At 37.1% G+C, this 13,461-nt stretch overlaps 1 protein-coding gene across 1 annotated transcript in view; it reads right to left on the bottom strand.

Annotated features, from left to right (window-relative positions):
• LOC114608199 (submandibular gland protein C-like) overlaps positions 1-7,892 on the bottom strand; it is a 14,221-nt gene extending 6,329 nt beyond the window's left edge. Inside the window, exons 1-6 of the mRNA XM_028752151.1 lie at positions 7,836-7,892; positions 4,609-4,740; positions 4,015-4,182; positions 3,616-3,678; positions 1,635-1,802; positions 567-656 (exon numbers count right to left, since the gene is read on the bottom strand). Coding sequence (XP_028607984.1) covers positions 567-656; positions 1,635-1,802; positions 3,616-3,678; positions 4,015-4,182; positions 4,609-4,740; positions 7,836-7,887 — 673 coding nt within the window. The 5' untranslated portion in view covers positions 7,888-7,892. The remainder of the gene's footprint in view (positions 1-566; positions 657-1,634; positions 1,803-3,615; positions 3,679-4,014; positions 4,183-4,608; positions 4,741-7,835) is intronic.
• Positions 7,893-13,461: the final 5,569 nt, after the last annotated feature.

The raw sequence follows: 13,461 nt of genomic DNA on the forward strand, positions 1-13,461 counted from the left end.
AGGAGGAAAAGGAGGAGGAGAAACAGGAGAAAAAAGAGGAAAAACAGAAGGAGGAGACAGAGGAGGAAGAATTTTGAATCTATTGATAATTCTCTGAAAATCCCAGCTTAGTAGAAAGGTGATGCCACAGAGTCACCATTGACAGTCTTGTTTCCAATTCCAGAAGACTTCTCCACTGTCCCTTTCTCCTGATCATAATGATATGTTCTGGAAAGCCTCAAGATGAATGCCTTCTTCCACTCAAAGTTCAGCCTGAATATCAGGAGGGTTTTGACAGACTGTATTATGCAAACATGATCAAAAATACATAATCATAAAGTATCTGACAGGAAACACAACCACAATCTTCAGTGCCAAAACAATATTCTTTCACTTGCACTATAATCAATTTGAGCACATAGTTGGACCCAGATTAATGACATGTCAGATGTCTTCTCTTGTTCTTAATAGCCTTCTAAAAAATGCATCTAGACATTACCACTAGATTATATTCATCTGCCAACAAGCACGAGTTTTGAACCTCAGCACAATTTAGGTTTGACTGCTACACACTGACACTTGACTACCTGAGAAAATGGGACCAGTCAGGTACTTTTTTCCTATGTCTTTCACTTCTTCCAATATCAAGTCACTTGAATGTTCACTAGGTGTGCCAGCTGTAGGAGGGAAAAGGATTTCATTAGATTATAGGACAGAAATTCAATATTCATACTTTGTATTGGGACAAATTTAAAGTCTTTACCAGACCATATGATAATACATAAGCTACCTCCCTCCCCCAACTTCCTACCTTTTCCAAAAATTCTCTATGTTCTCATAAAAACTGACTGGGTACAAAGAACATCATCTAAACAAGATCCAGCCTTCTGTCTTTTTTATCACCCAAACTGAACATAATGATCTTGCCACAAAAACTATGAATAAGATAAATTTAGCCATTTCACCTTATCAGTATCAATTAGAATTCAAAAGGTCTTAGGTGAGACTATACCTCTTGTCAACACCAGAACTGAGCACAGATTTCCAAGGTCCTTTTATCATTGGTTATTGTCACAGCATGAACTTCACACAGAAATTTCAATTTAACATTTAGCTCTGCCCTTCCTTCAGCAATGACCAAGTAAAATACATGAAATTCATCCCATTCAGAGAAATGTAATGACCTAAATTATTGACTGAATTTACATCTCACTGGTTCACACTGCTGAGGCAGATAGTCTGATCCTCTGCAGGCACCTCTCCTTCTTCCAATACTACATTGACCTGTCCCCTTGTCTCTCTCTCTCTATCTTAGGGATGCACCCTGATGAAGCTCAGGACTGACAATCTAAGGTAATCAAATTTCAATAACATCACCACAAATATTTAGGTCTGTGGAGAGAAACATCAACACTCTAAAGACTGTAACTGAATTATGGAGAGCCATTCAATTTAAGATTACTGAATAATCTTCACTAAAGCAAAGTGATTCAAAGTTCAAATCTGAAGTTCATTTCAACCTTGCTTCTATTTTCTAACATTTGCACAACCACACAATTAGAGCACATGTTTCCTTCATAGGAATTTTAGAACACAACAAGTTATAACACTTGTTATGACAGGAGATACATGCAAAGTAACGCAGGTCAGGATACCTCCTTCATTGGAGTTTGCAGAGCCTGTAGATGAATTGCTACTCTCTACATTCTTGTCATATCTAGAAGATGCAGCTACTTCTTGACCCTGGAGTGAATGATCATCTCCTGACTCTGTAGAGAGTCCATTTGATGAATCTACATTTAGTCTATTGTTTCCACTTGAGGCTCCTCAGAAAGGTAAAATCATAAGAATAAGAATAATTTGAATGTGCATCTGTCTTCAGATCTGTACTATGTGGGGACAAGTTTTTTTATAATGTGATTACTGGAAATTGTGTGTTATCAAGAATAGATATCCTTAGAGTTATCTGTTCGACTTCTTCAAGGTCTATACAAACAAAGACAATATGTCCATTCTGACCCTCTTAGGGCAATACCAGGGAAACAAATTCTCTCCCTTTGATGAAAAATGAAAACCCAAGATAAAGACAATGAGACTTGAATCTGTTTGAAATCCTCAGGAGCACACAGCTTACGATACTGTGTATGCCCTAGCCTCATTACTGCGTCATTTTACTGCAGTTCTAAAAGAATTCAGGTCTTGTCCTTGGTCCTGACTCCAAATTTCTGTTCTGTATATGCTCTGCACATAATCTCTTCTTCCACTCATGGTTTAGTCAGACTATTAGAAGCTTCTTGACAGACTATATCATACATAGGTGATAATAACACCTGATTATGAATTATCTGACAGGAAACACTCCTAGACTCTGCATTGTCAGAGACTTCTTCTTGCATGTCCACTAAGATCATTGTTAGGAACACATGTTCACCCAGACGCACAGCTAAACCCATCTCTACCCTTCATTTTAGTAGATCTCTATCAAGGTACCTCGGTTTTACAACTGCTAATATAATGAAGGTTTGGAAGTGCAACTTAAGTCAGATTTGACAGCCACACACTGATGCTTGACTACAGGGGCCACTGGCATTGAAATAATCTTCTCAAATCATTTATTAGCAATATAGTTTTTCATGCTATATGAATATCCACTATAAAAGGGAAAATTATTTCCATCAGAACTTTGATCAAAATATTTAACTCTGTACCTTGACAAATTAAAAATCACTCCTGACCATATGAAACTACATAAGCTACCACCTTTTAGACAATGTGTCTTTTTTTTCTCATAAACACTGTGTTTACAGAAAGTTCAGCATCTAAACTAAATCTATCCTTGTTTTTTTCTTCTTACCCAAAACAGAACACAGTGGTCTCTATAAAGAAAACTACAAGATCTATCCCTGTTTCTTTCTTTTCCCTCAAAAGAGATCAATGTCGTCTCTCCAAGCAAAATCAAACAGATTAATTGTTCAGACCATATGCAACAATATTTAAGTTTCAAAAGATCCTAGGTGAGACCATACCTATTATCCATACTTGCCCTGAATGGAAATACCCACAGAGCTTCCAGCATAGACTATATTCAGTGGATGAAATTTACCAAGATTTGCAAGTTCACTTTGGCTCTATCCTTCTTTTATCCATATATAACTTGGAACACTTCACTTTCAGCAAAACACAATGCTGTAAACTACTGAGTGGATCTAAACATCACTGGTTCGTAATGGTTAGGTAAACTACTTGATCCACTGCCAACATCGTTCCTTCTGAGTCCAAAATTATCCTCAATTTTCCATCAAAGTCTGAACAATGCAACCAAAACATCTGCTATGTTTGTCTTCATCGAAAAACATGTACTAACTATTCTTTCCCTTTGATGGAATATGAAAATGCAAGTTACAAAATAATGAATTTTAAACCATTTGAGATTCTCAAAAGGATCTACATTAGTAGAGGTCTGAGAAATATCATCTTCCCTGAGTCTCATAGGCTTAGCTCCAGTAGACTCCTCTATCTAGTCAGTTCTCCATCTTCCATTCCTTTCAGTAAATGCTCTACACTCAATTCCATCTGTCAATGTTTTTCATCCACTTCTTCCATTCACAGTTCACCCACACATCTTAAGTAGCCTACCTGACCCGCTGCCATGAAGTCTGCTGATGCCACCTCCTACACTGATATCACCATGGATATCACCTGCAGAAAGTATGTCATGTGAAGCATTGTCATATGCAGAACTCAAGACTCCAATAAATGTAAATTCAAAGGGAATAGAAACACCTACAGCACTTTCACTTTATTCTTCAACATTAATAATCCTACTTTACTAAACTCATTAATAACCAGGTTAATTTTTAACTCCAATCTTCTTCCTTCACCTTATCCAGAATAGAGTACCAAGAGTTACCTCCCAATATAAAAGCATATTAAAAGAAATAAAGAAATCTAAAATCAAAATATTACTCCCACATCATATAAGAAGATATTTGAAACTCCTTGTGAACACTCCAGGAGTGAGACCTGGTTGAATACCTCTTAATATGGGCAGAGACTCAAGGACTCTAATCAAATTGAGAGCAGGATTTGGAGGAGGAGTTTCACTTCTTCCAAGACTGTGTGCATCAGAAGTACCTAAACTAGACTTTAGATTTGCAGAGGCATCAACACCAAGTTTAAACTCGTTTCTCAAGTTATCTTTACCTGTAGAATATAAAAAGAGTGTCAAAGAGGATAGTGAACCATTTCTGAACTCCAATACTTTATGCAAGAATATTAGAAAATAATATCAAAATCACCAAAGCATATTCTCCACAACAAATTATCTCACTCTAAGTATTTTTCTAGGAAAAACATTGACAATAACAGAATTCAAGCTACAAATTCCAAAGCCAACAGCAGAATCTTTCTTCACTTTTTTGAGCTACAAACCAGCAGTTTCCATTGCAAGTAACAAAAAATAAACGAATAAATAAAACACTATTAAAAGTGGCTCTCTGGTGATACATTGCTTACGTAGTATTTGAAAAAAAAGACCTTTTTTTCCTCCACACGTTAAGTAATTTAATTAATTCAGGTCTAAGTCTACATTGCAAAGCAACAGTGACCACACCCAATGACTACAGTTACCTCTATCAGACACACTGTCATCTTTGCTCCCACCAGAACTCTTGGCATTCGTATTCTTTTTAGCAGATCCAAACAATCCCAATCCAAGGCCTGTAGAGGTATGGAGGCCAACTCTACTTCTGATAATTGAAGCTGTTTGAAACAATAACAATATTGTCATGAGAAAATGGACACATCTTGACTTTTTCCCTTTAATAAGAATGAAGAGAAAATATGGAAAGCTGAAATGTTTTGAGGATAGATAAACAATGACTGAATGAATAAAAGAGGACAAACATACCCTTTGTTTTGTATCAATAACACTCATCAGCATTCTTGTCCTAATGACAGACATGCCTCTCCACAGCTTTGTCAAGCTTCCTGATGTCTTACTGGTTCCCGCCAACATCCACATCTTCGAAGGCCAATGACTCCTTCTCAAAAATTACTCAGAGTCACAGAATTTTCTTAACCCTTGTTTTCTTCACTGCCTTTGATTTCCAAAGTTAAGAATCTATGAAGTTAGCCTTCTGCAAATTTACCTTCTTTTAGCTTTACTTTTGTCTTCAAAGAAGACTACATTAAGAATAAGAAAAACCCAATCATTAGCATTGTAACTGTCACAGAGAAACAAAGCTGGAAAGTTTTCTAGTCTGTGTGACAAAACAATAAAAACAAACAAACAAGTACCACTCAAATGATTTCCCCAAAGTCCTCAATAGATCAAAGATAGCATCTTTTTCTTTCAGACACAAGGCTCTTCAGTACAGAGTATTTATACTGCTGCTTTCTTTGGACAATAGTATGGTTCTTTAATTCTAAATAGACAAATCAGAAATCATTTCCGTTAATTCATCCAATACTAAATCCATATCCACCATAGACCAGGTACTAACCACATATCCACCATAGACCAGGTACTAACCACAAACCTCTATTTTGCTAATAAAGGTAATTTTCTAAGCCCAAACTGACCATGTTTTTCCAACATAAATTCTATGTTCTTATGATCTGATACTAACCAAAGTTCTGGAAATTGGGACTATTTCTGGAAAACATAGGACTCAAAGTGAACAGACTTCCCTCTAACCTACCAACGGGCACATATTAAGACAAACATCAAAACAGTCCCATTAAACAGAAAACTTCCCTTATGTGTTCTGATACAAGTTGTATTGTTTGGCACCTGAAAATACAATCAAGTGTATTCAGCCAAAGACCAGAAAAAGAAAATGGCTTACAGATGTGATTCCAATAGAGTATAAAGGTTTTTAAAGAAAACTTAAGCACTATTATTTTCTGTGTCACAAATTACTGACAATGATGAACTATCAGAAATGTAGTTAGCAGTTAAGAATTTGTCCCTGGATTCACTTCAGGCATATGGAGATGTCATAAACGCCATACTTGAATTCTTGCTTCTTTGACTTGCCTATTAGCTAAAATCCTTACAGCCTTATCTGAGATGTGCATTCCTGCCAGACAAACTAGCTTAAGCATCCTGGGTCAGTGGTGTTGCCTTCTGAGTGTGTGTAAGCAGTAAAGGACTTGGGAGCAGGCAGCAGACATTGTCCTTCTACAATATGGATATTGTATCAAGTTGCTGCAGCAAGAGAAGAGAGTCGCCACGCCAAAGTTGGTGAGACCTTCAGAAATCATCTCTAGAAAAGAGAGATGTGTGTTCAAGTTGAAAACTCAGTGTGAGCTGAGCACCTGCTCTCCCTTAGTCATAGTTTTTGGCTTTAGGAAAACACTGAAATCCCAGAACAAACTGCCTTGAAGAATTTGGATCAGGAGTGGGGTGTATAAAGGAGGAGCCAGGCAGCATCAGCGCAAACCCAGGAGGGTGTTTTCTGTTTCCTTGTGTAGGTAGCCTCACAAGTTGAAGACTGAATTTTCAGAGATACTGACCTTTTGTTATACTGAAAAGTCATCTCTCCTTTTTTTATAAGAAGAACAGAAATAGTATAATGTGTTTAAAGACAACAAAATACTTTTACTTCAACTCTTCCTTAAAATTTACTATGAATAACCACTCTTTATATGTGATAACTAATATTCCAATACTAATTTATTATTTTGGAGCTTTCTTATTTAATAAAATTCCACCATGTGATTAGGGGAAACATTGAACACTGCCCATTATACCTAAAGTCACACTATTCCAGGGCAACCTAGTCTTGAAAATGCAGAGGGAAACAAAACTCACCAGTTAATATTGGTCAATACACAACTTCTTTTACCCATAACAGCCATGATCTAAAAGTTTCCAATCTGAATTTTACCTGATTTTATTTTGGCTAGTATTTTCTTAGTAATTTATTAGTTAAAGATGAGAATTTAAAAAATGACCTAATCTATTTTATTTTAGTGAGAATGAAGAAACTAAAAAAATATTATAAGAAATATATGTACATATTGTCAGATCTATATTTTATTATAGATTACATGGTTACATACTCTATATATACATATATATATATGTGTGTGTATATATATACATGTATGTATATATGTGTATGTATACGTATATATACATGTATATAAATGTATGTTATATATATACTATACATATAACATACATATATGTATATGTATATGTATATATATATATGTGTGTGTGTGTGTCTGTGTGTCTGTGTAGCTTTAGTTATAACTAATACATTCTATTTATCCAAGACTTTTAATTTTTTTCTTCTTCCTGTAACGTCATGGCTGGTGAAACCATATAAATTTTATTTTGATTGACTATCAAACTACTGCTTGTTTTTAATGTTACACAGTTTTTAAATTTACCAGTAATGCTTTCAGTAAGTCTGGCTTTTTAAACTATCCAAGAATTTGGTTAGTTTACTAAATGTTTTCCCTGTGAATCTTTGTTTGAGCGATGGGCTGGTCCTTTTAGAAGTGATGTGATTTGTGAATACAGCAATTGTCAGTGTAGCATTCTAGACATCATGGGAATGCAAACTCAAACCATAGTCATCAATGTATAAACTGTGCTGAGAATGAGCAACAAACCTTAAGGCTAACACACACACACACACACACCCATACACACACTCATACACACACACACACACACACACCCCTCCAAGATCACCTCTGAATGTATAAGTAACATCTGCTGTATCAAAAACAATATAGCCCTGCACACTATCCTACCTTGAGGCACAAGGAAGACGTGGAGAACACTAAGCGTTAAATATACATGTATTCACTAAACTACAAAGGCTCAAATACTTTACCTTTGCAAACGGTGCAGAGCACCACAGCCAGGTACAGAAGTATCAGCTTCATGGTGATGATCCGGGACCTAAGCGTAGAGACTGTTCATGCCAGAGAATCAGGCCCATCGTGGCAACTCTAGCCTGCGTATTTATAGGCCATCTCAACATTGGCTCTCGTCAGCAGTTGGAGTGACAAGCCTGGTGGTGACAGCACAGACAAACATTGCAGCAAGACGAAGGCAATCTACTGCACATCAGGTTAGTATCCAATTTCTCTGACATCTTCTGCATTGGTCCGTGTCCAGTTTATGCCAACCACAGAATATGCCTTCTTGCCACCCTGTGCAAATAGCAAAGCCAGGAACTGAAAGCCGGAGGATTAAACCTCAAATATGCTGATGACATTTCTTGGTCAGCACCCTATCAATCATCACAGATGTCTTAATGCCTCAAGGAACTCAAATATTATGATATATTAAAATTGTCCTTCTTTTGACAATTAAATGTGTTTTAAACATTGACTTACCTTGAAACAAAGAACTCTGTGTCTTCGCTTACTAATATGAAATGGTAATTTCTTTAGAGATATACCTGTACTTATCATCTAGGTACAGACATACTACAATACAGGAGTGTATCATGTCATGGCCCTAACTTTATCATTGAAAAATTCCTAATATTTTAATTACACATCTTTTTCCATGTACTTCACAATCAGAGAGACACATAAGAAGAAATATATAGAAACGTTGACATGAGAAAAAATGTTTTAGGACAGAAATAAGATTAAATAGAAAACCTATTTAAGGACTATACATCCGTGCAACATTCAAGTTTGAGTGCAAGGTGAGGTCTGTTTCATACATAACTGCATAGGGAAAGAAAATCAAGATGTCTTTCACACTACCCAGTGGATGTGAACCCTGGGGATCCAGATGCACAGCTTCTCATAGATACCTAGTTGCTGCCTAGAAACCTGCAGAAGCTAAAGGATTAGAGAAGAGTTTTATTATTCTTAGAAAAGCAGCAGAAAACATAGACCAACTTCCTCTTTCTTTACATTTCTGTTACCATCTCTCAATTATGTCCCCCACTCCTCGCCCCACCAAAGGTTAAAATACTTGAAATCTTTGCTGTTTAGGGTAACAATCCACTGAAAGCCATGCGAATTTCCCCTCTGGATCACAAACGTGGTGATTGTGCACACATGGATACATTAGTGCTACAGCAAAGGCCTACGTCATGCCAGTCTAGGAGAGCTCTGACTTCAGAACTGGAAAAATGGCTTAATGGGCAAAGTGTTCAACATGTAGATGTGAGAACAGGACTTTGCATACCCCAAATCCAATTAATGCCATTTGACAGGGGATCAGCCTCTAATTCCAGGACTTAGATGGCAGAGATAGAGGACAGCTGGAGCAAGTTGGGTAGTTTCATGTTCAACTAAGAGACCCTATTCAGAAGAATAAGGTGAAGAACATAAAGAGAAAACAGCCTTAAGTCTCCAAACACAAAAGTGTATCCACACACAAGGAAATACGCATCACTTTCCTCGCTTTCACAAGTTTGGAAGCTCCAAACCATGGCTTTAATTAAATTCTTTCCTTTCCTTTACCTATGTCCTGCAACTGAGCATGGATGGATAAGATCATGCACTCAGACTAACCTTCCTTACTGCAGGGCAACACAGAAAATAACAGAGCAATTCTAGATCCTACCCACTTCTTTCTGATGTTCTTCTATTCTATATTCACTGCCCGCATCCAGCACCTTTCTAGTCACTCCTCAGAGTTAATGACATTGCTTTAAATTATTCTGGAAAAATAAATGTTACCAGAAGAAAAGCTACAAGTTTCCACTCATCTACTGTCATTTGTACTCAAACTCGACCTGCCTCTGTATTAATTCAGGTAAACTTCTGTGTCAGGATCTGCTATTTCAATCAGGGACATTTTGTCAGCACTTCTTTCATCTCCCACTCTGACACCAAGATAGTACTCTTTTGGTACTCTTTTGGGTGATTATTATCACATCCCTCACTCCATGCAAGGTTGATTTTTTTTTAACTTCTTCCAATTTCAAGGTATCTGTGATGGCGAGCATTATAAGAGCAAAGGCATCTACATATATTGTTAATTTCTAATAAATATTAGTAGGGTTGTTAAAGACTTTCATAGGCTGTAGACTCATTTTGGTCAAGAGTTTCCAGTTGAGACAGATCAGTTCTACAATGATCTTTAAGGACTTTTAAATGTTTCACATTTATGATATGATACTAGTAGAATAATAGTCTCATAATGTGAAATTATGATACATATCTTAAAGGAATGCCCATCAAAAAGAACAATAGGCGAATGTCAATGTCACGATTCAAAAGGATGTGGCTTAAGTCTATATACACCTAGCGCTGTGCTTCCAGAGAAAGTCAACTGTTGAAAGAACAAAAGCTTCAGTGTGGGCAAGATAGTGTGTTTATATAACAAGGCTTGTCCTAAAAGGAAACATGGGACATCTTAAACAACATCTGCTTGGGGCATAGAACAAGAAGTTCTCTATTATCATACACATTACGATCGAAAATCTGGAAGGGTGAATTTCTTAACATTAGAAATGTGTTATTATATGAAAAGTCTCATTCCCGGAAGAAATAGAAATTAAATTAAAATTTTGAGAAACTATTCATCAAACTCATGCAACTATGTGAAACCTAACTAGTATTTAACATTCTATATAGACAGTATAACCTTGTTAGTGATATAACACCTCCAATTCAATTTCAACATTTTCTTAGACTGATATTTAGAAGGCATGGGAGACTGGACAATAAGGGGATGGACTTCCAGAGCGTGTTCAGAACTTCTGTTCACCACCACTTCAGATCTCTGTAGTATCTTCAGCAGTGGTGAGGCTCCTTACCCGCCTCACTCAGAAACTCACTACTCCTCTGTTTGCAAACTCACATGCCTTTCATCCCAGGTAGATCTTTGCTAAGTCCTCTGCCATTTTCTAAATTTATTGATCATCTTAAGGCTAGCCCATTTTCTGCTCCTGTCTTCCTAAGGCTAGCCCACCCTCTGCACCTATCCCCTTTTCTTCTGAATAAAGATATTTTCTACACTTTGTCTTCTCAATTTGTCTTGCATATTAGTGTCTCTACCAAAATAAACAAACAGATAGAAAATACAGGGCTGCCAAGGGTGGTGATTTCCATATCCACAATGTCCTTTTGAGGTTTGGATCACTGTTCAAAAGTGCCAGGAAGTATTTCCACCTGTATACTTTACAAGGGGCTCAAGTCAATACTACAAAAATTCAACAGTTTGCTGAGCCACACCCAGCATGCGTCTCTGCTTCTCATACTGAGCAACACACAACATTTTACATTCAAACTTTCACTTATCTTGCATGCACAACCTTAATTAGTACTTTTAAACCAAATAAGGCACACTATAGTGACATAACAATAGCTTGTTTCATTACCCATGAACCTTTTACCCATGAATATATATGCCTTATAACCTCTGACAGGCTAAAAGGCCAGAGACTAAAACTCACAGAGACCACTTTCAGTCTATAAGGGAAAACTTTATTTCAGAACAAGTAAATTAGGATATTTTATTCTTAATTTGGAGCTGTGCATGAATAAGACTTTTTAAAAAAAATGTGTAACCAAAAGAATTATTTCATAAGCAAATATCCATGTAACTTAAGTCAAGAAATAGAAGATTAAAGGACACAAGATGGCACATTAAATGCTTCCAACTCCCAGCAGGCTTTTTAGGAGACATCAGAACAAGGCAAGCACTTTGAAGGATGATGACAGTTGTGAAGGCATTGAAGTGTAGCTGTGAACAGAGACTAGAAAAGTCTCTAATGTTCAGAGACAGGAACAGGCAATCAGAGAAGCATATCGAACTGCTATACTGTAGCATCACTGCAGAGGGTAAAGCAGAGACAAATTCAAGGGCATAGGGAAAAATGAATCTCACTAAAAACAGATAAATAGGAACTAGTACAGCATTAGAAAAGCACCAACACAAGAAACTAGTGTGTGCTTTTCTGCAATAACCCTGTGTTTAAAAGGTCTAATTCTCTAATTAAATGACAGGAACTACTTCATTGGATTGAAAAACAAGACCCAGCACTTGTGTATACAGGTGTCTCCACTAAAGTGTGGGCAGCTGTCTTCCTCTAAGTAAATTATATAGATTTCTCTCCTGAGTGCCAAAATTGTTCACCTGGCCAAGGACCTTGATTCTCACAAAGTTGCATGTCAGATTGTGTTACAAGGAGAATCACTGACTCAAACAAAATCATTTCTCTGAGCCACAGTGAACTTGCTGAGAATCTGATGTCCCCACCCAAGTCCCAGGGACACCACAAAGACTAAATGATGACAACTCTGACCCCCTCTAAAATATAATGATAACTTCAGGAAGCCTCATGATTGGACCTTCTAGTTAGCAGAGAAAGGGGAGAATAATAGACCAGATCTTTTTGGGTTCAGACTCCATCACAGAGAACCTGACCTAAGGTTAAACTCAAACTAACAGACTAACTCGCACCAGTTTCCAGGCTACCCCCAACAAGACATGTTTGACACCAGTTTCCAGGTCATTCCCCAACAAATCTATACTCCCAGGTTAAAATCCTGCCCCTGACACTTCACTTTCTAACAACCACCAATCAAATACAACAAACAAACAAACAAACAAACAAACGAAACAAAAAATGTTAGGTTTATAGTTTGGCTCCCAACATAAGCCAATTATGTTAAATGCAATAATGGCCCCTACCCCTTTCTTGCCTCTACGAATGCTTTCCTAAAACTAGACTCAGGGCTCCACCTTCCTGCTGTGTCGGGATTGATGGGGAGCCCAAGCTCAAGGTTCAGTAAAAAGACCCTAATATGATTACATCAAAAATCTGCTCCTTGGTGGTCTCTGGGGGTTCACAAACATTACCTGATACAACAACTGCTCTCCCTCATTCCTGGTTCAGGAGCTCATCCCACCACTCGGGTAACTCAACAGAACATTGGTTCTGCAGATGAGCTTCAAGGTTTGAAACTCTTTCTTTTTATCAACAAATATAAAGCTCCAAAGTCACTTTGGGACGGAGAAAAAAGTGTTCCTCTTTACTTCACCTGTAAATATTTGTATTTGCATTTTTAACTCTAAGTTTACATATTTAATATTTGCATATTTAACTTTTTAACTTTCTTATATGACTCAAGAAACGCATGGAGATTTGAAAGCCCAGAGCCTTACTAACTACTTTTTAAATCTTGACATGCCAAAGAAAAAGAAGAAAGACTAATTATTTTGCCAACATAGACTTACTAGGAAGGTATTTTTCCCATGGAGTTTATTATTTTTAAGATTTAATTTTATTTTATATTTGGGTATACTTGTACATAGAGGATAGAAAAGGCCCAAGCCCCAGAGCTGAATTTGGAGGAAGCAATGAGCAGCCTGGTACATATGCTGGCAACTAAACTCTAGTTGTCTGAAAAGACATAAAGAGACTTTAGCTATCCCTGCAGTGGTGGGTCTCCTGAGATTTCTCCCTTCTACCCTTCCACATTAGCATATCTACTGGTTTTAGTTGTGTTCTGGTGTTGGCTAGGCAACCACGCTGCTGT

This window comes from Grammomys surdaster, unplaced genomic scaffold, assembly GCF_004785775.1.
Source record: "Grammomys surdaster isolate TR1022 unplaced genomic scaffold, NIH_TR_1.0 125878, whole genome shotgun sequence".
Lineage (NCBI taxonomy): Eukaryota > Metazoa > Chordata > Mammalia > Rodentia > Muridae > Grammomys > Grammomys surdaster.